The 24,799-nt window shown below is 41.7% G+C and overlaps 1 protein-coding gene across 2 annotated transcripts; it reads left to right on the top strand.

Annotated features, from left to right (window-relative positions):
- Window positions 1-1,201: 1,201 nt before the first annotated feature.
- Window positions 1,202-22,449, top strand: LOC311125946 (myosin heavy chain, fast skeletal muscle-like; the record flags this gene model as incomplete). 2 transcript variants are annotated; one of them, XM_084199969.1, is made up of 39 exons in its annotated part: window positions 1,202-1,417; window positions 1,756-1,902; window positions 2,038-2,194; window positions 6,474-6,501; window positions 6,765-6,873; window positions 7,076-7,168; window positions 7,344-7,404; window positions 7,622-7,720; window positions 8,684-8,787; window positions 9,218-9,356; window positions 9,678-9,796; window positions 9,942-10,091; window positions 10,186-10,356; window positions 10,582-10,885; window positions 11,332-11,396; window positions 11,490-11,577; window positions 11,682-11,799; window positions 12,055-12,178; window positions 12,563-12,699; window positions 13,540-13,795; window positions 14,047-14,289; window positions 14,613-14,789; window positions 14,889-15,034; window positions 15,220-15,310; window positions 15,671-16,060; window positions 16,162-16,288; window positions 16,461-16,579; window positions 16,735-16,931; window positions 17,082-17,265; window positions 17,401-17,566; window positions 17,882-18,006; window positions 19,263-19,571; window positions 19,781-19,984; window positions 20,143-20,268; window positions 20,407-20,577; window positions 20,869-20,973; window positions 21,062-21,157; window positions 21,629-21,760; window positions 22,429-22,449. In XM_084199969.1, the coding sequence occupies 39 exons, from the start codon at window positions 1,202-1,204 to the stop codon at window positions 22,447-22,449; spliced, it is 5,814 nt and encodes a 1,937-aa protein (XP_084056095.1). The 2 variants fall into 2 exon arrangements, with proteins under 2 accessions (XP_084056095.1, XP_084056096.1); XM_084199970.1 differs by having other exon boundaries at window positions 1,768-1,902.
- Window positions 22,450-24,799: the final 2,350 nt, after the last annotated feature.

A 24,799-nucleotide genomic window follows, 5' to 3' on the forward strand; every position in this document is an offset into this window, starting at 1 on the left:
AAATGTTTATTTAATATGGTTTCACCAGGGTGATAAATCACAAGCATGAGGTGACTGAGGACACAGTTCAGATGTGTTGACAAGCAAAATAGAGAAACATGGGTCAAAATACACATATTAAGTTGTTGATAAAGATTAATGTAGCTAAACTAAATAAGGTCAGATTATTATGAAATGTTTTTAGTGGTAGTGGGGTAACATGGACTCCATTACAGTATTTGAGGGGCAATGGTAGTAACATTGGAGTCAATCTGATAACTCAAACTTTTGATACTGTAATCATTATTAGTAATGACATTTCTCACTGATGTTAATTCAATTTAATTCAGAGACAAATATGACATTAAAAAGTCATGTAATGGGAGTGTTAGCGCTCCTGGAAGTTGGTGGCGCTAGTGAGACACAGAAATACAGAGGTCTCTCATCCGATCCATTTCCTTTACCAGAGTGGTCCATAATTAACTTTTGCTTGGTTGGCACTTTCAACCAGATATAAGCAGGCTGAGACCCCAGCATCCATAAGTCAGATCCCTTCCTTCTCTGTGGTAAGACTCTCCGCCTCCTTAGATGTTTCCATTTGTATAATTTTTTTTTGCGCTCAGCATCTGAGTCAGTAGCTAACTGCACTGTTGGAATTGACTTCTGGACGGACTTATTTACATGTCCCTTGTCAGATTTTACAATATGCAATCAAGTGGCATTCATTTAAAATGTTGTTTTGGGGGAAAAAAATTGTTTTTGCTTTAAATGTGTTTTACTTCAAACCTGTAGCTTTTTTTTAGGGTCAAATGTAGTGCTCCTGCTGTTTGTAAATTGAGGGGGTGGTCTAGAATGTAACTGGGTTTTTAGGGGTTTTATTTGAATTCTTGACAGAATGTGTAGTAAAGTGAGTTGCCAATAGGAAAATGAATGTTACAAGTTGCACCTGTAGTTGAATTGGCCGTAATGATTGTGTTGAATGATGCCATTCAAATGTTTTTTGTGTGTATTCACAACACCCTAATGTTTCCCAGGGTCCTCCAAGAAGTACAAATTCATCTGTAGGAGGGGAAAAAGAAGGTGAGACATAGTTTGAGTCTTCATAAGAAAAGTGACAAATGTTCTGTGAGAGATACCACTCACAGCTCTGTTCACTGGGGAGGAAGCACCACAGAGTCAATCATGTTTTCTTGTCTCATCTCTTTCCTAGTGATCCGTCACCATGAGTACGGACGCGGAGATGCAAATCTACGGCAAGGCTGCCATATACCTCCGTAAGCCTGAGAAGGAGAGGATGGAGGCACAAACCGCACCGTTTGATTCAAAGAACGCCTGCTATGTGTCAGACACCAAGGAGCTGTACCTTAAGGGTCTGGTCACTGCCAGGGCCGAAGGGAAGTGTACTGTAACAGTCACGCATCCTGACGGCACTAAGGAGGTAAGCCTGATTTGTGCAAGTACTCCATTTCTTGAAATAAACATCAAAATTATCCAAACATGCCAACAGGCAAAATTAAATCAGTAACAAAAGATAGATTGAGAAGGATTCCTCTGGTTTTTTTTGTAAGCAGAATATAACCTTCAAACACATACATTTTATCGCTGCTAATTACAAATGTATATGGACTAGTTAAGAATCACCATGTATGTGTCAGTGGGTGATAACAAAGTAGTTGGATTAGATGGGGGTATGCAGTTAAAAATATATATTTAAAGATTGAACTTGTATTTAATGAGCAAAAAGCATTCAGTCATGTATATTTTTGACGGTTTCAGGCAGGAAAAGAGTTCAAAGACGCAGACGTCTACCAGATGAACCCACCTAAGTACGACAAGATTGAGGACATGGCCATGATGACCTACCTGAATGAAGCCTCTGTGTTGTATAACCTCAAAGAGCGTTATGCAGCATGGATGATCTATGTAAGATACCTGCATAAACTTACACACACACACACATGAACCTGAGAAACACACACCTACATCCTCACATAAATCCAGGTAAAAGTCAATCTGATTGAGCTAATCCCCTAATTTAGTTGAATCCCTTTCATCCAGACCTACTCTGGGCTCTTCTGTGCCACGGTGAACCCCTACAAGTGGCTTCCTGTGTACGACATGGAGGTTGTCAACGCCTACAGAGGGAAGAAGAGGATGGAGGCTCCACCCCATATCTTCTCCGTCTCTGACAACGCCTTTCAGTTCATGCAGATTGGTACGAGCTCTCATGGATGAATGGATGGATGGATGGATGGATGGATGGATGGATGGATGGATGGATGGATGGATGTGCCCCAGGGTCACTAACACATCTATTCTAAATGTATTTTGGATTCATCATTCCAAACATGCGGGGCAAGAAATCTAAATGCTGGCGTCCCTAGCTATTTAGACACCAAAGGAGTCTCCAGAGTTATTAACCGACCCTGTGAACAGGGTTTTGGTAACTAGTCATTTTAAATCTTAACAGTGACGTTAGGTCAGTCGGAAGCTTGTGGAGCAGGGCTTTGTAAACAAATAGAGCGTAACGATGTGATCAACGTGACATCAAAGAGGTCCAGGCGACCTTTTGGTAAAGAACACAGAGATGACTAATACAACGGTCTCCTGTGATAAAACGAAGGGCATTATGGTAAAGAACACAGAGATGAGTAATACAACGGTCTCCTGTGATAAAACGAAGGGCATTATGGTAAAGAACACAGAGATGAGTAATACAACGGTCTCCTGTGATAAAACGAAGGGCATTATGGTAAAGAACACAGAGATGAGTAATACAACGGTCTCCTGTGATAAAACGAAGGGCATTTTGGTAAAGAACACAGAGATGAGTAATACAACGGTCTCCTGTGATAAAACGAAGGGCATTATGGTAAAGAACACAGAGATGACTAATACAACGGTCTCCTGTGATAAAACGAAGGGCATTATGGTAAAGAACACAGAGATGAGTAATACAACGGTCTCCTGTGATAAAACGAAGGGCGTTATGGTAAAGAACACAGAGATGATTAATACAACTGTCTCCTGTGATAAAACGAAGGGCGTTATGGTAAAGAACACAGAGATGATTAATACAACGGTCTCCTGTGATAAAACGAAGGGCATTATGGTAAAGAACACAGAGATGAGTAATAAAACTGTCTCCTGTGATAAAACGAAGGGCATTATGGTAAAGAACACAGAGATGAGTAATAAAACTGTCTCCTGTGATAAAACGAAGGGCATTATGGTAAAGAACACAGAGATGAGTAATACAACGGTCTCCTGTGATAAAACGAAGGGCGTTATGGTAAAGAACACAGTGATGACTAATAAAACTGTCTCCTGTGATAAAATGAATCATGGCATTATGAAAAACGGCCTCCATGAGTTTAAGAGTAGTGGTAGATGAACTTTGATAAATACTATCAGCATAATCAGGAACAGGTAGAAAGGCTGATAAATACTATCACCATAATCAGGAACAGGTAGAAAGGTTGATAAATACTATCACCATAATCAGGAACAGGTAGAAAGGTTGATAAATACTATCACCATAATCAGGAACAGGTAGAAAGGCTGATAAATACTATCACCATAATCAGGAACAGGTAGAAAGGCTGATAAATACTATCACCATAATCAGGAACAGGTAGAAAGGCTGATAAATACTATCCCCATAATCAGGAACAGGTAGAAAGGCTGATAAATACTATCACCATAATCAGGAACAGGTAGAAAGGCTGATAAATACTATCACCATAATCAGGAACAGGTAGAAAGGCTGATAAATACTATCACCATAATCAGGAACAGGTAGAAAGGCTGACTGCACAATCTGCTTCCTGTTGACTAGAGAGAGACAATATCTGTTTCTGTAAAAAAACAAAAAAAAGCACACTTTAAAACGTAGTTTCTTAACAAGCTCAATCGTATGTGTTTTAAATGATGAATCATTTTCAAATAAAAAATAACAAGGTATTTGTATGCAGGGACTCGTTTAATTATAAAACCATCTGATGTGTGAAGATGTAATCCATCTGAAATAATCTTACAAGAACTTGAAAACAACATGTATTTAGTTTTGACAATATTATGCACGAGTTTTAAATCAGTAAGGGCTTCCTTTACAGCTGCAGATCAGACAGTAGCCTTGACACAGCCAGGCCAGCAGTCGGGGCAATTGTGTACATAATAGCACATTTCGCATATAGAAGAAATGTACCATTTTTAACAGATAGCATTTATATAAATGGTGAAAAGAACAGGTCCTAGTATCGACCCTTTAAGTACCTCAAGAAATTCGGACTTAACCCCATCAATTACGATGGCTTGAGTTCTGTCGCTAAGATAATCGTGAAACCATAAGCAGGCGTCAAAGCTCAGGTCAATCGAGGACAACTTGTTCAATAAAATAGCATGATCAACAGTATCAAACTCTTTGGAAAAGGTCCACAAACAAGGCGGCACAATTCAGTTTAGTGTCTAAAGCGTTGACAATATCATTAGCAGCTAATGTGGTTGCTGTGATTAGTGCTGTGCCCTGGCCTAAACCCTGATTGATTTATATTTAAAGTACTATGCTCAGATAAAAAGTGTGAAGTTGCTTGTTTTGATTTGAGAATCTTAGCATGGAAGCCTGGAGATGATACGATAATTATCAAGATAACTACTATCCCTGCCCTTATGGACTGGCAGCACATAAGCTTTTTTTACTTTTGGAATATTTCCTGTGAACAATGTTGGATTGAAGATATGGGTTACTGAGCCAGCAATGCGGGGGACAGTACATTTGAGCAGACCCTGTGGATATCTAGGTATCTATAGAAAGTAAGGCATCAAGGACTTATTTTTCTGTGATTTACTGAAATGCAAAATCTTGACTACCGTTTTCAATCTGCAAAATTCCTGAATCAGCGTTCAGCCCACTCTCAGAGATACAAGGGTTAGATGCTCTTTCAAAAAAGATAGCCAGCTGAAATAAAAAGACGATTAAATGCATCAATGATAGCATTTTTGTCCGTAACGGGGCCAGAGTCTGAATGAATTAGTTGGGTCAGAGAGGAGGAAGTGCAACCCTTTAGAGATTTGACAGTTTTCCAGAATTTAGCCGGGTTCCCATTACAATCAGAAAGAGTAATTTACAAAATAATCAGATTTAGCTTTCTTGGTCAGTCTTACACATTGAGTCCTCAGTTGTCTAAAAGATTACCAATCCGGGCCTAAGCCTGTGTTCCTGGCCTTGACCAAGGCAACAATTCTCTTATGAATGACTTCAGATGAATCAGTTTTGAAGGGGCCATGATTATCTACAATAGTATTGAAGATATTTGGAAAAAAGCTTAAAGACAAATCAGGTTCAGGGTTAGCTGAGATACAGTCAAGGTCACTAAGTTATAGATCATGTAAAAAAAGCTTGTTCACTAACGTTTTTTAAGTGCCTCTTAGTGATTACACGAGGCTTAGATGTACACATTTTCACATCTCTGACACAGACAACTGGGCAACGGTCACAAAAATCCTGTGGGAAAACCCCACCAGCAACATATTCATCTGGCGTTATTGTGAAAATAAGATCAATCAGGGTAGATTTTGCGATGGATCTTTAGGATTTGGCCGTGTAAACTCAGTTATCAGCTGAGACAGGTTTAGCTCAGAGCAAATATCTTTCAGCCCATCTGACACTGGTGACCTCCAGTCAATAAAATCACCCATCATAAATAGTTCAGATTGACCACACTTAGATACCAATTCAGATAAATTGTTAAGAGTACATGAGAGAGCCGAGGGAGGGTGATGAACTCCCATTAGTGTCAGCTGGTTATTATGAACAAGGTCCACGTTAAGAATGAGACAATCAAACTGCTTAGGGACAGAGGTAGCAAGAGATACAGAAACATTTAAATTGTCCTAATTTGATATGGAGTTGTCGTTCCTCACTGTCTTGGCATTACCGTAAGCTTCCAGCAGAGGGTTAGCTGCGTTGATCAGATCCTTAAGAGGCCACTGATGGAGACAAACACAAGTTGCTCAGAATCTGGTAAAGTGGTCAAGTCAGTTTTCTCGATTGCTTGAACACTTTTCTTGAAACAGGATTCACAGGTGGAAAAAAATTCTACACAGCCAAGAAAACTGAAGTGTTAAAAAGCCACAACCTTCCTGCATTTTGCTGGGGTCTACTTCCTTCTTGGATCTCAAAGTCCATAAGTGGTTATGGATGGATTAATGGATGGATTGATGGATGGATTGATGGATGGATGGATTGATGGATGGATTGATGGATAGATTGATGGATGGATTGATGGATGCATGGATGGATGGAAGTTAAAATATGCTTTAGAGAGTTATCTACTGTTTTCTAGTATAGGTTGGAACAGTTTGCTGGTAATATCTGATTTCAGTAACCTTGAATGAAAAATGTTCCTAAATGAAATTCATGATGATGCTATGAATTCAATAATGTACCCAGAATGTTGCTCGAGTATGATAAGCAATATGTTTTTTGGTTACAGACCAGGAGAACCAGTCCGTCCTGATTACGTGAGTTGTGTACTAAAAATCTCACTTGAGAAAGTGTTTCTGCTGCAATATGTTGGGTCACTTGGGTGTGATGAAAATATATGACATAATGAATGGATTAGGCTATGCATAATAATAAGTTGATGAGTGGGAATATTTGTTAATGATTTACTTATGTAAGAAACCAGGTCAACAGTGTATTTTTCAATGCTATTTCTTAGTGAAAACCAATCTGACATTCAAACATGTGACTAAAACCCCTCTATCTCTGTCATATTAACCAGTGGAGAATCCGGTGCAGGAAAGACTGTCAACACCAAGCGTGTCATCCAGTACTTCGCCACCATTGCAGTTTCTGGTGCCAAGAAGGAAGCAGAGCCAGGCAAAATGCAGGTAGGTTTTACCTTTCTAACAAATTTCAGTTTGGTGGGCTGTGTTCAAGCGATTGAGAAAAACTAACTTTACCAGTTTATGAGCAACCGTGTAGATTCCCACGGGGGACTAGTATGAAAATGTATGCACTCACTACTGTAAGTCACTCTGGATAAGAGTGTCTGCTAAATGACTAAAATGTAAATGTGTTTGTCTCAATCAGGGGTCTCTTGAGGATCAGATCATTGCAGCTAACCCTCTACTGGAGGCTTACGGTAATGCCAAGACAGTGAGGAACGACAACTCGTCTCGCTTTGTAAGTATGAAGGGCATACTGTGAAAGTTACCTTAGATTGGAAACATTTATTTCAGTAGTTCCCTTTTGTTATATCAATAGATGTCCAACATTCTGTAACAATTAAAGGGTCTATCAAGGTAAAATGATAGATTTATTTAGTTGACCTATTTCTAACCCCCATGCTCTACTATAGGGTAAATTCATCAGGATTCACTTCCAAGGTAGCAAACTGGCTAAAGCTGACATTGAGACCTGTGAGTTGATTTTGATTTTTTCTCAATGCTTTACTAAATTCACACATATTTTTTTGGGGAGATCATAATTATCTAATTATCTAATTATCTAATTTTCTTTCTCTCTCTCTCTCTCTCTCTCTCTCTCTCTCTCTCTCTCTCTCTCTCTCTCTCTCTCTCTCTCTCTCTCTCTCTCTCTCTCTCTCTTTGTGTCAATCTCTCTCTCTTTCTCTCTCAGACCTGCTAGAGAAGTCCAGAGTGTCCTTCCAGCTTCCCGATGAGAGAGGCTACCACATCTTCTTCCAGATGATGACCAATCATAAACCTGAGATCGTTGGTATGGCAAAGAGTTTCAGAGGACATGTTTCCCACCCCCATCTGTGAAACTTTTAAAAAATGTCCACAGTCCAGACTATTTATACTATTACAATGAGTACATCCAATGTAACAAGGCATCTAGATATGGATTAGGTCTTTAAGAAAGTAATGCACTGTGATTAGGTTTGCAAATGGAGGGTATTTTACTGGAAACTTTTCCAAGTTTACCAGTAAACTACCAGCATTTTGGTATCTTTCAAGGATTTTATGTAAAACATCCAGTGGCCCTTTTGGGTGTTTCAGATTATCCCAGGGGTCTGTAATTATCTCTGGCCCTCTGTGTGGCCTTATCACAAGTAAAATATGAAACAATTATTAATATAATATGATTTTAAAATAGAAAATAGAATGACAAATCAGTAAAACATTAAACCTAAATATAAACCATGAACTATTCAATTTATTTTGACAATATCTGATTTATTTTACTATGTCAATATGTATTGGTTGTCAATATTTTGGCATCAAACTGGTGGCAGTTGGAATAGTTGGAAGAGACGTATATATTAAGAAATTTTTAACAAGTTATTAAAGTATAAATTACCAAAGTTACGATAGATTGCGATGGGTTTTCTGCTAATTACCAAAATTACTGAAGATTCCAGTAACTTTGATAATTAGTTTTGAAACCCTAATGGTGACGTACTTGAGTCCATCTATTGAGTAAAGGAGGGAGAGATATTGTAAAGGTAGGACAGGACAATTTTAGTCATTTAGCAGACGCTCTTTTCCAGAGCGACTTACAGTTAGTGAGTGCATACATTTTCATACTGGCCCCCCTGGCCCCCCGTGGGAATCGAACCCACAACCCTGGCGTTGCAAGCGCCATGCTCTACCAACTGAGCTACAGGGCACTATGAACATTAATAGTGTGCACAATTCTAAGAGATTTAATTGACAAAACATTCTCCATTGTCCATAGAAATGGCGCTCATCACCACCAACCCCTACGACTTCCCCATGTGCAGCCAGGGTCAGATCACTGTGGCCAGCATCAACGACAAGGAAGAGCTGGATGCCACAGACGTGAGTCAAACAAACGGCTAACCAAACTCTAGATATGGAATGGGTAGAACCACCATACACAATTAATGCACTGTTCAATTCCAACTTGGTAGCAGCTGGGAATTTTCATGTATTTTTTTGTCAGATTCTAAATGCCTTGTTTTAGTTAGGCATGTGCCTCAAGGCATTCTTCATGACTTTACACTTCACCTTGAGGCACACACATGTAAGACATCCACAAGAGAGGGCCACTAAGTGCCCTGTGAAACTGTGTAAAACTCCTTTTGTGCTGTCATCTACTAGTGTTGGCCAAGCGTAATCATGTGGCTCTGAGAAGCCAGTCAAATATATCCATCCCATTTGTACTGGTGAGAGCACAGAACTGTAGTGTACTGTAAGTGAGCAAACTACCGTTCAGTTCATCACTGTTGTACTTCCTGTCAAATACCAGGATGCCATTACAATCCTGGGCTTCAATAATGATGAGAAAAATAGCATCTACAAGCTGACAGGAGCTGTATTGCACCATGGCAACTTGAAATTCAAGCAGAAGCAGCGTGAGGAGCAGGCCGAGCCAGACGGCACAGAGGGTGAGTCCCACTCATAGATATACAATATGTAAAGCATTAGTCCCATTCCCAGTCCCACTCATAGACATACAATATGTAAAGCATTAGTCCCATTTCCAGTCCCACTCATAGATATGCAATATGTTAGACAGACAGCGCCTCATCAAAGTCCGGCAGGAGATCATTTATGGAGACCAAATTCCAACCTCCAGAAATGATTTGAAATTATCAATGTGGGTTCAACGAACCCACAGAAAACACTGCCAAATCCTTTTGTCAGTGTGACATCAGAATCAAGTGATCTTGTGTTCCTGAGTCTGTTGTTGTTGGTTCTCTCTCCAGTGGCTGATAAAATCGGCTACCTGCTGGGCCTGAACTCAGCTGAGATGTTGAAGGCTCTCTGCTACCCCAGAGTGAAGGTCGGCAACGAGTATGTGACCAAGGGACAGACTGTGCCTCAGGTAAGGAGGCCAAACACAGCATCTACCATTTTCTAAGCACCAGAAATATTTAGGTGATTAGTGCATTGCTTGTTTTGAATAGTGATGTATTATCACCTTCTATGGTCAATGTCTCATGTATTCATTTGAGATATTATCATTGCAGGTTAATAACTCAGTCAGTGCTCTGGCCAAGTCCATCTATGAGAGGATGTTCTTGTGGATGGTCATCCGTATCAACGAGATGTTGGACACCAAGAATCCAAGGCAGTTCTATATCGGTGTGCTTGACATTGCTGGGTTTGAGATCTTTGATGTGAGTATGAGACCAGAACAAGACAATTAGTTGTGTTTGAGATTGATTACAGCCCTGTATGATGAAATGATCCCTTTTGAAATTCCATCAACAGTACAACAGCATGGAGCAGCTGTGCATCAACTTCACCAATGAGAAACTGCAACAGTTTTTCAACCACACCATGTTCGTCCTTGAACAAGAGGAGTACAAGAAGGAGGGAATCGTCTGGGCCTTCATTGACTTCGGCATGGACTTGGCTGCCTGCATTGAGCTTATTGAGAAGGTAAACTGTCTGTCAGGATTGTAATGGACCACAACAGCAAAAGCTCATAGAGAGCGCTGTGTGAGATATTACAACAGTGGTACAAGGTATCTGACTGTTGAGAACTCTGTATCCTATTATGTGCCCCTAAATGAAGATACTCTGATAATAGCATGCTTGATAAAGGAATATATGTGATCCTAAATGTAAATATCACTAATTTGATATACATCTCTTTTCGTAAAGCCATTGGGCATCTTCTCCATCCTTGAAGAGGAGTGCATGTTCCCCAAGGCTTCAGACACTTCCTTCAAGAACAAGCTGTATGACCAGCATCTTGGGAAAAACAAGGCGTTTGAGAAGCCCAAGCCTGCTAAAGGCAAGGCAGAGGCCCACTTCTCCCTGGTACACTACGCCGGCACGGTGGACTACAACATCACTGGCTGGCTGGACAAGAACAAGGACCCCCTGAACGACTCAGTTCTTCAGCTGTACGGGAAGTCCTCAGTCAAACTTATGGCTACCCTGTATGTCGCTGCCCCACCTGAGGGTAAGACTAGCATCATATTAAAACTCCTTTAAAGGGTTAATCTGCAGTTGCTACATTTACATTTCTTGAATTTGTTCTGGATTTGGGGACTGTGAAAAGACCCCTGGTGGCATGTCTGGTGGAGTAAGTGTGTGTGTCAGAGCTGTGTGTAAGTTGACTATGCAAACAATTTGGGATTTTCAACATATTAATGTTTCTTATAAAAAGAAGAAGTGATGCAGTCAGTCTCTCCTCAACCCTTAGCCAAGAGGGACTGGCATGCATATTATTTATATGAGCCCTCTGATTACAATGAAGAGCAAGACGTGCCGCTCTGTTAATGTACTCATACAATAGGTGTTATTTTTACACAATCTCATTGGCAGCATTTGCATTAAGATAAGTGTGAAGTTAACCTGATATTCTCTAATTTAGAATCATATATCACTTTTTCCCCATTTTAACAGATACAACCAAGAAAGGAGGCAAGAAGAAGGGTGGATCCATGCAGACTGTGTCCTCCCAGTTCAGGGTGAGCTTTTAAAATGTGTATATTCAGGCTTTCAAAAGGTGCATTGATTATCAGAAATGATCTCTGAAAAAATGGTTTGTAACCCTCTTACAGGAGAACTTGGGCAAGCTGATGACCAACTTGAGGAGCACTCATCCTCACTTTGTGCGCTGCCTGATCCCCAACGAGACAAAGACTCCAGGTACAAGAAATATTGAGTTAAATATGACATCTTATCAGTACAATATCAGTGACCTTAACGAACCAATCTTTAACCTGTTAATGAGACTTGGTTTGTGTTTCCAGGTCTGATGGAGAACTTCCTGGTTATCCACCAGCTCAGGTGTAATGGTGTTCTAGAAGGTATCAGGATCTGCAGAAAGGGCTTCCCCAGCAGAATCATCTATGCTGACTTCAAGCAGAGGTACACGCACACAAACACAAATCAATTCCTGCATGCACGCACACACACACACAGAATCACACACACACACACAATCACACACGCACACAATCACACGCACACACACACACACACACACACACACACAAACAGACAGACACACATAAATATTTCCCAACATCAGAATAGCCTTATCGTTAACGTAATATAACCAACCTATTATAACTTGACATTTGTTAAATTTCTACCACATGTTAAACATGTCTCCTCATTCAGGTACAAAGTACTGAATGCCAGTGTCATCCCCGAGGGCCAGTTCATGGACAACAAGAAGGCTTCTGAGAAGCTGCTTGGGTCCATTGATGTGAATCATGAGGATTACAAGTTTGGACACACCAAGGTCAGTCAAATACCCCCAGCAAAAGCTAACAATAAAACACAACCTCAATGATAATATAAATTCTAACCATTCAATGTCTCTCCAGTTGATCTATCCATCTTTTCGTTATTTCTTAAGAATTTGAAAAAATCTCAATTAATTATCATGTGCATTGTGTCAGAGTGGTGTGGCTGCTGTTATCTGTATCAGTGTACATTATTCATCTACAACTGTAAAATAACTTACAACTTATAAACAACCTATCCCATGGTTTGTTTGTAAGCACTGCAATGTTTATGTTGGTGAAATCAATCTAGTGGCGTTGTTCCTCTCTTTTGATTCAACCCTTTCTATCTGTCACCATCTGACAGAGGTTCCATAATTGACCATGTTTACCTGTGTCAGGTGTTCTTCAAAGCTGGTCTGCTGGGTGTCCTTGAGGAGATGAGAGATGAGAAGCTGGCCTCTCTGGTCGGCATGGTCCAGGCTCTCAGCCGTGGATTCCTCATGAGGAGAGAGTTCACCAAGATGATGGAGAGGAGGTGAGGAATAGTAGACATCTTGGCAAAGAATTCTGTCAACCACCTGTATGTAAAGCATTATGATTACATACTGTATATGCTGTGAGTTGTTCACCATGAGAAAGTATGTTATAGCAGCAGTTTGGGATTTAACAAGCTGTTCAATTGTTATTTAAATAAGTGATATTTACCCATTCATTCTAGAAGAATATGAAATGCCTCATGATCTTAGCATTACCTGTCAGTCATTTTACCTAGAGAGCTGTCTATACATTTAAGAGGGATTACAGTTCCCTAGCCCCATTCCTCAGCTGTTTGCAAAAAGTGGTGGTGTCCCCATTTTGTTCTTCGAATCTCAGAATGTAGCTTTAAAGACGTCATCCAGTGATTTTTTAAACTTTTCCTGTTCAACAGAACTGGGAATGCCCTACTCTTTGAAGTTTGCATTTGTGTCTAAAACACAATATTTTCCTTAAAACATATATTTTTACCCTTTAGTGTGTGTACTTTACTGTATTTATACTTGGGATATCGCTTTTCCACAGGAAAAGTTCAAATAACACTGGAGGAGTTCTTTAAGCATGCCACTCACCATGCCACTCACCATGCCACTCACCATGCCACTCACCATGTCACTCACCATGCCACTCACCATGCCACTCACCATGCCACTCACCATGCCACTCACCATGCCACTCACCATGCCACTCACCATGCCACTCACCATGCCACTCACCATGCCACTCACCATGTCACTCACCATGCCACTCACCATGCCACTCACCATGCCACTCACCATGCCACTCACCATGCCACTCACCATGCCACTCACCATGCCACTCCATCCTTTCTGTCGACCAGAGATTCAGTCTTCACCATCCAGTACAACATCCGCTCATTCATGAATGTGAAAACCTGGCCATGGATGAAGGTGTACTTCAAGATCAAGCCCCTGCTGAAGACCGCAGAGACTGAGAAGGAGCTGGCCAACATGAAGGAGAACTATGAGAAGATGCAGACGGACCTGGCCAAGGCTCTGGCCAAGAAGAAGGAGTTGGAGGAGAAGATGGTGGCCATGGTGCAGGAGAAGAATGACCTGGCGCTTCAAGTCGCATCTGTGAGTGAGCGACGACACTCATAAGAGCACATTTACACACACATGAACACAGACACGAACACAATCACACACACATCTGCACATATGAACACACGCACACTGTGGTTATCTCAATTTTTTTTATTGCCCATGGTATATATTTATATTTCATGCATTTAAATGCATTTGCTCTGACCTATTTGACCAAATTAAGTATATATTTTGATACACAAAGTGAGGCCACTGATTTTTTTCTCCTGCTCTGAAACCAGGATTCAGAGAATCTGAACGATGCTGAGGAAAGGTGCGAGGGGCTCATCAAGAGCAAGATCCAGCTGGAGGCCAAACTCAAAGAGACGACCGAGAGGCTGGAGGATGAGGAGGAGATGAATGCTGAGTTGACTGCCAAGAAGAGGAAGCTGGAGGATGAGTGCTCTGAGCTGAAGAAGGACATTGATGACCTGGAGCTCACCCTGGCCAAAGTGGAGAAGGAGAAGCACGCCACTGAAAACAAGGTTTCGTAGACAGTCTAACCAAACAATAATCCAAACAATAATCAACTCAAAACAGAAAAGGAATTCAAGTTTTTTTGTGGGTGCTGTAAAAACTACGACACAAAATATTGTAATTTCATTTGTAGGGTAATCCACACATTCATTACATGTTCTGTTCCCCCCTCCTTTATGACTTCCCCTCAATACACTGGCATGGAGTACAATGCCATCTAGTGATGAATCTATAGTACAGCACTTGTTGACACATTTCTAAGATCAATTAAACTAATTATCCTATTTATGGTGAAGTACCCAAAGACTCATTTTGTTGTTGCCGTTATCAGGTTAAAAACCTGACAGAGGAGATGGCGTCTGTGGATGAGAGTGTTGCCAAGCTGACCAAGGAGAAGAAAGCCCTCCAAGAGGCCCACCAGCAGACACTGGACGACCTGCAGGCAGAGGAAGACAAAGTCAACACTCTGACCAAGGCCAAGACCAAGCTGGAACAGCAAGTGGACGACGTGAGTGGAGTTTGACATTTTGGCCATGATAGTATGTAAGATGATATTATCTTCAATTGTTTAGATTTGACCAATATATGTGTATTTTTTATTTTGTAGCTTGAGGGTTCTCTGGAGCAAGAGAAGAAGCTCCGTATGGACCTTGAGAGAGCCAAGAGAAAGCTGGAGGGAGATCTGAAACTGGCCCAGGAGTCCATAATGGACCTGGAGAATGACAAGCAGCAGTCTGATGAGAAAATCAAGAAGTAAACACAAATCAATTACCACAGTATTACCTGCCATCTTGATCAAAATAATGGTTGTTATTGGCTCATTCTTGTAATTATGAATTTGTATGTGATTCTTAAAAGCAAAGTGAATGGTAATATAGGCTCCCTTTACACTATCTAACCAAATCGAACTTTGCAATCAATGTGTTTGTGTTTGTTAGGAAGGAGTTTGAGACCACCCAGCTCCTCAGCAAGATTGAGGATGAGCAGTCTCTGGGAGCTCAGCTGCAGAAGAAGATCAAGGAACTCCAGGTACAGTACAGGATCTAACCTCCAGTACAGGAAAGCACACACCTGAATCATTTCCTGAAAAAAACGGACACATTTCTTCTGGTAGCACACATTCTATCTGGTTGCTTCTGACGGCTCAGTAAGATGGAAGATGGTGCTTCATGATGGTGCTTCTTTCTATGGAAAGATGGTGCTTCTTACCGGTGTTAGTTCCGCCCTTGGGACACTGTCTAATGAATATAGTAAATATGTTAGTGTAACTGGCTATGTATTAACACATTTATGCTAAATATACTGTACATACTATTATTATGTAGTGAGGTTCAATTGTTTCAACTGTATTGTAGTGTTCATCCCCCCTGCTCCTGCCCCCTGTTCTAGGCCCGTATTGAGGAGCTGGAGGAGGAAATTGAGGCTGAGCGTGCTGCCAGGGCTAAGGTTGAAAAGCAGAGGGCCGATCTCTCCAGGGAACTTGAGGAGATCAGCGAGAGGCTGGAGGAGGCCGGAGGCGCCACTGCTGCTCAGATTGAGATGAACAAGAAGCGCGAGGCTGAGTTCCAGAAGCTGCGTCGTGATCTTGAAGAGTCCACCCTGCAGCACGAGGCCACAGCCGCCGCTCTGCGCAAGAAGCAGGCCGACAGTGTGGCTGAGCTCGGGGAGCAGATCGACAACCTGCAGCGCGTCAAGCAGAAGCTGGAGAAGGAGAAGAGTGAGTACAAGATGGAGATTGATGACCTCTCCAGCAACATGGAGGCTGTCGCCAAGGCTAAGGTGAGTAGTGATGTTTTGGTCAAGCAGTGTTGAGGAGGGTCAGCTACATTACCATTCAAGTAAACTGAAGTTGACAGGAGTCCCATATGTTTCACTAACAGGGCAATCTGGAGAAGATGTGCCGTACTCTTGAGGACCAGCTGAGCGAGATCAAGACTAAGAATGATGAGAATGCTCGCCAGGTCAACGACATCAGCGGACAGAGGGCCAGACTCCTGACAGAAAATGGTACCATCAACAATGAACAACAAATCAATGTAGCACACTTCAGTAGTAAACAATAACATGTGTTTGGGCTGTAAATCCAGTCCACATAGTTTCTTCCCTACGATACCTCAAATACATTTTCAATCTTAGAGAACAGAGACCCCATTAACAAGAGGTCACTCTTTCCCTGCAGGTGAGTTTGGCCGCCAGCTGGAGGAGAAGGAAGCCCTGGTGTCTCAGCTGACCAGAGGCAAACAGGCCTTCACCCAGCAGGTGGAGGAGCTGAAGAGGGCGATTGAGGAGGAGGTCAAGGTAAAGGACCCAAAATGGAAACCACCCACCACAATTTAGATCTCTATGTACATATAGACGGTGACTACGCCACCCTCAGAGACTTCTACTGCCATTTGTTTTACTCTCTATCTAATCTCTCTTTGTCTTTGTCTTTGTCTTTCTTTCTTTCTCAGGCTAAAAATGCACTGGCCCACGGTGTCCAGTCTGCCCGCCATGACTGTGACCTCCTGAGAGAGCAGTTTGAGGAGGAGCAGGAGGCCAAGGCAGAGCTGCAGCGCGGCATGTCTAAGGCCAACAGTGAGGTGGCTCAGTGGAGGACTAAGTATGAAACTGATGCCATCCAGCGCACAGAGGAGCTGGAGGAGGCCAAGTGAGTTGCACGCAGTAGCAAAAACTCAAATAAATGGTGTGGATGGTGAGGGTGATAGGAGGCTCTGAGAAAATGTTATGTCAATATGTAGTGCAACATTTGTCTCACAACAAATTGCTCACCATAACACCACCTTCTGTTGTCCAACAGGAAGAAACTGGCCCAGCGTCTGCAGGAGGCTGAGGAGACCATTGAGGCGACCAACTCAAAGTGCGCCTCCCTGGAGAAGACCAAGCAGAGACTGCAGGGAGAGGTGGAGGACCTCATGATTGACGTTGAGAGAGCCAACGCAATGGCCGCCAACCTCGACAAGAAGCAGAGGAACTTTGACAAGGTGAACATTTATAAACCTCACTCTAGGTGATATTTTCTGTCTGCTATTTGATCAGTTGTAGTATAATTGTAGCATATTTCTGATTCAGAACTCTCCATCAATGAGTTCTAATGAAAATCCCATGTATTTCCCTAGGTTCTGGCAGAGTGGAAGCAGAAGTATGAGGAGGGTCAGGCTGAGCTGGAAGGAGCTCAGAAGGAGGCTCGCTCTATGAGCACTGAACTCTTCAAGATGAAGAACTCCTACGAGGAGGCTCTGGATCATCTGGAGACTCTGAAGAGAGAGAACAAGAACCTGCAACGTGAGCATTTGACAGCAGTTATATTTGACTGATGTTTGACTAGTGTTTGAAAATGGAATTAACTGTAATCATCAACATTATATCAAAATTACTATTAAACCATCTCATGTAAAGTATAAAATATACTTTTTGGGAACATGTCATTGGTATTCCTTTGAACCACCCAAGGATGTGGGGGGCAATTAGATTAGCAAGACAGTATGAAGTGCTGTTAATGAATTAACTGTTATTATGATTCAATATAAACTTCAGTGCACTGGTGATATCCGCTGAAAATCTCCCAAGTCTAAACAGCTCCTATGTTTGTGTGTGCAGAGGAGATCTCTGACCTGACTGAGCAGATCGGAGAGACTGGCAAGAGCATCCATGAGCTGGAGAAGGCCAAGAAGACCGTGGAGACAGAGAAGTCTGAGATCCAGACCGCTCTGGAGGAGGCTGAGGTACAAACTACAGCTGTTTGATAGGAAAAGCAGTGTTACACAAGCCAATGCCAGCTACAGTCTAACGCTCCCCTTTATTGGTGTTTATTGTAGTCATTTATACAGTATGTAATTCCTTGTGTTATACACATCCAAATGTATTGAGCACAAGCGACCTTTCGCTAAGCCCCGCTCTAACATTGTGGGCAACCAATCGCAGTTCTCCAATGGATAGCAAATGTTTCAAAGACATTGCCAGTGATGGCAGTAGGAAAAACAGACAGTTGTCTTTTTTTTTTTTTTTGGTTTAATTGGCTATATAATTGTACAGCTCACCAGGGTTACTTGCTACTTGTTTCCTGAAATGCAGAGCCTGTTCATGGAGTATATTTCGAATCCGATATTATACTTTTGTTACATTGTTTGCTAGCTCAGCTGGTTAGCTAGCTCTGTCTCATAGACCACCAAACGTTGCTAGCTAGCCATGTAAGTTGTTTCCTCTAAATATATACTCATGTACATTGGCTAGCTAAGTTAGTCATGTTATGAATACAACTCCCATCTGCTTTCAACATCAGGATACGATTTGAGCCCACTAGTTAGCTCCAAAAGTTGGCTAGCTAAGTTAGTCATGTTATGAATACAACTCCCATCTGCTTTCAACATCAGGATACGATTTGAGCCCACTAGTTAGCTCCAAAAGTTGGCTAGCTAAATTAGTCATGTTATGAATACAACTCCCATCTGCTTTCAACATCAGGATACGATTTAAGCCCACTAGTTAGCTCCAAAAGTTGGCTAGCTAAGTTAGTCATGTTATGAATACAACTCCCATCTGCTTTCAAACATCAGGATACGATTGAGCCCACTAGTTAGCTCCAAAAGTTGGCTAGCTAAGTAAGTCATGTTATGAATACAACTCCCATCTGCTTTCAACATCAGGATACGATTTGAGCCCACTAGTTAGCTCCAAAAGTAGTTATACCTTTGACTGCATGCTAAGTGAATTCAGAGCCATTCAGTGGCTAGCCACACTACAAAAATACATTTACCAGGATCCCCATGAAGCAGCTCTAATGACAGTACCACAACATACCTGAGGAGAAGTGGTTCATTTAATTGTGTATTAAAAACACAGTTTGAGATCATTGTTTTCTCCACTAGTTAGAATGGGGAATTGGACTTCCCAGGAAAATGTTGTCCGTGGTTGCAACAGTAACCAAGGGGGACGGGGCTTAGTGAAGGGTCAATTCACCTGACTGCTTCTCTTTGTCCAGGGCACACTGGAGCACGAGGAATCCAAGATTCTGCGTGTGCAGCTGGAGCTGAACCAGATCAAGGGTGAGGTGGACAGGAAGATCGCTGAGAAGGACGAGGAGATGGAGCAGATCAAGAGGAACAGCCAGAGGGTGGTTGACTCCATGCAGAGCACCCTGGACTCTGAGGTCAGGAGCAGGAATGACGCCCTGAGGGTGAAGAAGAAGATGGAGGGAGACCTGAACGAGATGGAGATCCAGCTGAGCCACGCCAACAGGCAGGCCGCTGAGGCCCAGAAACAGCTGAGGAACGTCCAGGGACAGCTCAAGGTAAAGGGACTGGGACATCAGGCTCAAAAACCTGATCATGGGGAGGGATTTGTTTGTGAATCAGTAGAAAAGAATAGAACAGAGGAATGGAATAGTGGACTAATATACTGTAGATATTGTGGAAATGTTTACCAATGAACATGCCTATCACCAATCCTATCACCCCTACTTCCACAAGTCTAATGATACTATGTAATTGTGATCCCCAGGATGCCCAATTGCACCTTGATGACGCTGTCCGCCTCTCAGAGGATATGAAGGAGCAGGCAGCCATGGTGGAGCGCAGAAACGGTCTGATGGTGTCTGAAATTGAGGAGCTGAGAGTTGCTCTGGAGCAGACAGAGAGAGGCCGCAAAGTGGCTGAGACTGAGCTGGTTGACGCCAGCGAGCGCGTCGGACTGCTGCACTCCCAGGTACGGGTCAAAAGACATTTCTAATTAAACTCAACCAAGCATACCGTTTACACACACATAGAATTTAACAGTGCTTGCTTTTAGATTTTCATAATTTCTGCCTTGTGACTTGTAAGTTCTCTTGAGAGTCAAATAAATGGCCTTGTTTCCTCCTTCAGAACACCAGCCTTCTGAACACCAAGAAGAAGCTGGAGACTGACCTGGTTCAGGTGCAGGGAGAGGTGGACGACATCGTCCAGGAAGCCAGGAACGCAGAGGAGAAGGCCAAGAAGGCCATCACTGACGTGAGTCCTTGAATTACATCAACTAGATTTGTCCCCAAGGGCCAATGGTAGCTGGGCTGGTTAACCTCACCAAAGATCTCAAGGGGGCTTTATGAGTGGTGCCTGTTGGTGCGTAAATTAAACTAAGTACCATTCCAGGCGGCCATGATGGCTGAGGAGCTGAAGAAGGAGCAGGACACCAGCTCTCACCTGGAGAGGATGAAGAAGAACCTGGAGGTCACAGTCAAGGACCTGCAGCACCGCCTGGATGAGGCTGAGAATCTGGCCATGAAGGGAGGCAAGAAGCAGCTCCAGAAACTGGAGTCCAGGGTGAGTTAACAGCAGGGTGGATTGAAAGACAGACTGCTGGAAATGCATGTGATCATATAAAAATACACAGGAGACTGGTTTAATGACTTTTTCTCTCAATAACCCACCTACATAAGGAAAAGTAGTTGTTTTCATTATAGACCCTCTAATTAAAATTGTAAAAGTATATAGGAAGAGACAACAATTGTGCCTCCTTGACTAGCAGAAGAATATACTTCTGTTTTTACAAAGATTTGTTACGTCTGATTTCACCACCTCACATAAATGCCTACCTTTATTTCTTCCACAAAGGTGCGCGAGCTCGAGACTGAGGTGGAGGCCGAGCAGAGAAGAGGTGTAGACGCAGTCAAGGGAGTCCGCAAGTATGAGCGCAGAGTCAAGGAGCTCACTTACCAGGTAAGAACATGTGCCTTCTTCACACACTAAAGCACACTGGTTTGTGTATTAAACTATGGGGTATTGATTCTTTGATCTTCTCCCACAGACTGAGGAGGATAAGAAGAACGTTGGCAGACTTCAGGACCTGGTAGATAAGCTGCAGTTGAAAGTGAAGGCCTACAAGAGGCAGGCTGAGGAAGCGGTGAGTCACAGACTTAGTCAAATACTCTGAAAGCTTACGTTCCCTAGTAGACATTACAAAACGTCATGTCCAGACAGTTTAGTTGAAGTGTTGCTACTGCACATCAGTCAACAATGACTCAGTTGATAGTGCAAGTAATTGCTGAAGAAATGTATGCACAGTGACTCCTCTGCCTATGTGTTACCAATTTAAAAGAGAGGGGGTTGAATATTATTTAGCTTTGTGCTGGGGGCTGGTCTAGTGGTAGTGCTGCCGCCCCTATATCACATATGTCCCTGGAGGCAGCAGTTTGATCCCCTGTTCCACCACTGACTTTCTCTGCTATATCATCTATCTCCCTATATACATTGCTATCCTAAATATGTCAATAACATTTTTCGTAATATCTTTTAAAAAATTACATGAATTTGCTATCTGAAGCTTCAAACTTTGAATACTGATGTTATGCTCTCCTCTGTTTATCTCACCCAGGAGGAAGCAGCCAATAGCCATATGTCTAAGTTCAGGAAGGTTCAGCATGAGCTGGAGGAGGCTGAGGAGCGTGCTGACATCGCTGAGACTCAGGTCAACAAGCTCAGAGCCAAGACCCGCGACACTGGAAAGGTACAGAACTGCTGCTAAACGTACACTTGACTCAAATATGACCACATCAACACCACCTATGATTCATTCTTCACAGTAGTCAATACTGACATTTTACACTCACTCTAAGGTATTTAAGATCTCTGAAAAACACATTTCAGGACAGGGTTAATATAAAATCTAAATAAAAGATTAATCCAAATTTAGTTGGTTCAAAATCAAAATCAAAGCTGAGCGCTGAGTCTTAAATGCTTTATCCATTATATTATTTCCAGGTGTTCATATATTTATCATGTTCATTAATAATACTGATCCATTATATTCTATCCAAGTCTATCCATATATTTATCATGTTCATTATTAATACTGATCCATTATATTCTATCCAAGTCTATCCATATATTTATCATGTTCATTATTAATACTGATCCATTATATTCTATCCAAGTCTATCCATATATTTATCATGTTCATTATTAATACTGATCCATTATATTCTATCCAAGTCTATCCATATATTTATCATGTTCATTATTAATACTGATCCATTATATTCTATCCAAGTCTGTCCATATATTTATCATGTTCATTATTAATACTGATCCATTATATTCTATCCAAGTCTATCCATATATTTATCATGTTCATTATTAATACTGATCCATTATATTCTGTATTTCTTCTTACAGGGAAAAGAAGCTGCTGAATAAACAAGACCAAAGTCTGATCAATTTCCTTTGATGCATAAAATATGATTTTCATGGTGAAATGTTGAGCATTGATTAAAAAATGTTGACCTACATAAACTTTCTTTGTGACTGTGTTATGTGAATTATTTAACAAACTATTTTAGTGTCTCTGTGCGTCTCCCAAAAGGTTGTAAGTCTTTTGGAATTTAAGTAACGGCCAGAGTCCCGGTCTGCATAGTCAGAGATATTTATTCATTGAGAATTCTGCCATCACAATTTCAGAGTCCATGTTTTATACTCATACGTCATACAAAAAGAAATCCCTTCCCTCTGTAGGCGGGCTGTAGTTTTCCACTCTAAAACTGCTCTACTGACCTTCAGTTCACACACACACACATATACACACATGCATACACACATACATACACACACACACACACATATCCTACTCCCTGCTTTACTCAGTTATTGCCGTTCTCACAATATTCTGCACCATGTTTTCATAACAGTTTCTCCCCTCCCTAAATTGGGAGGCCTCTTTATCTTAGTTTCTCAGTTGTCTTTGTTGTCTGGCCTAACTCTTACTCACATTGCTAAATAGTGGCTCAATGCCATAGCCTTTACTGGTCCTACACTCACACATTTCTAACACATTATACACAGTTTCAGGGTGTAATAATTAGTCATTAATAATTAATCTATCAATTCCACCCTTTGACTAAATATTACACACATACAAAATATATGTTGTTATAGAAATGAATCACACTCATTGAAGTATATAAGTTGGTTTGCATATTAAAACATTACAGGTTCATCAGGGTTACCCCATGATTAAAAGCATAACGTTACTTTTTAGCAATGGTAACTAGTACATCATACTTAAAACGAGACTTTAATACACAAAAGATAATTACAATAACTTTTAAACTAGAGATTTATAGTTCTAGGAAAACATCCAGTCTCAAACTATCTGGATCGTCGTCGTCCTCCACCAAGCCTGGTAGGTCATATCCTTAATTCCTTAGGTCGGAGTCCGGGATTGGGCCGTATCTCACCATCTGTTGGGAAACCGCCTTGCTCACCAACCCTCAGACACAGGGAATAAGACAACATCCACAAAGAACAAGTATACCCATAGAAGCTATAACTTCACCCAGAATAGTTACAACAATAGTTTTCCATTTACCAAATATGTTATCAAACTAACCGTTTATGGAGCTATCAATACCAGAGTTCTCAGCCAGTTCGTTTGCCAGCGTGGTGAGTCCCTGAAGCGCTTTGGTCACGAACCCGTCCGGTGCTGTATTGTTGGGGATGAAAGTACAGCACATAGATCCAAACAGAACACAAACTCCGCCCCGCTCAGCCAAAAGCATATCTAAAGCTATTCTATTCTGCCATGTCATTAAGCTAGTTGCCGCTGTCTGCTCAGCTAATCCCTTTATTGCATCACGAGTGTGGTTTATAAATCTTTATAATTTATCCAATCTACGTTTTTATTAATTGTTGACCACCAGAAAATACTTGATTCAAACCCAGCTGCGATCTGATTCCTAGCTTTGAATTGTTCTGGAACCCCTCAAGGTACTCCTATCCCATCAATATATATATCCTTTCATCAAAGGATCCCGGGAGGAGGTTCTACTTTCTACGTGACAACTCACCAGTCTCTGACACGTTTGATTGTTTGCGTATGTAGGTGAGTTCACAATCAGTTATCACCACACAACCATCAGATGTCAGCACGGGCCTGGTTTTGGGTCCTAAAATCCTCTGGCTGCAACAAAGAGGAGAGATTAGTCATGGTCTCTTTTAGTTGTGATATTCTCTGTGTGGGAGCAGGAGCTAAGATGCCTTACCCTGTATTCTATCTTATTAGTCCTAGAAAAACAATAAGACTCCCCTGTGACTTCAAACGGAGGCAACCCAGGTCGGGATGACTTTGTTATCGGGGGATACAGATAGTGCAAGTTACTACAAGACTCTTTCACCACATTCCCAGGTGGCTTGCATGGAACCTGACAGAGAGTTAAAGCCTGTCAAGGGGAACGGAGTAGTTGTTAACCTTGGTTTGGCTGTCCTACAGGCATAACAGTCCTCTTTAGACCGTATACTGAATCCATTCAAACCACAGGTTAAAATCTATTTACTCTGTCTCCATCTGTACTACTTCCTTCAGGTCTATAGTTTGCACTGTCTCACTACCTCCCTCAGAGAGGTTTACTCTATAGGGTGCCCCAGTTGAAGAGGATATCTCACTTGTCAGGTCTGTAATCTGTTTTAGCATAATTCAGACTTTCAGACAGTACCTACCCTTATATGGGTCGCACTGCCATTTCTGATAATTCCCTACTTTCACAATACTACA

The sequence above is a fragment of the Coregonus lavaretus genome (genome assembly GCF_964263955.1).
Source record: "Coregonus lavaretus genome assembly, contig: HAP1_SCAFFOLD_1223, whole genome shotgun sequence".
In the NCBI taxonomy this organism is placed as follows: Eukaryota; Metazoa; Chordata; class Actinopteri; order Salmoniformes; family Salmonidae; genus Coregonus; species Coregonus lavaretus.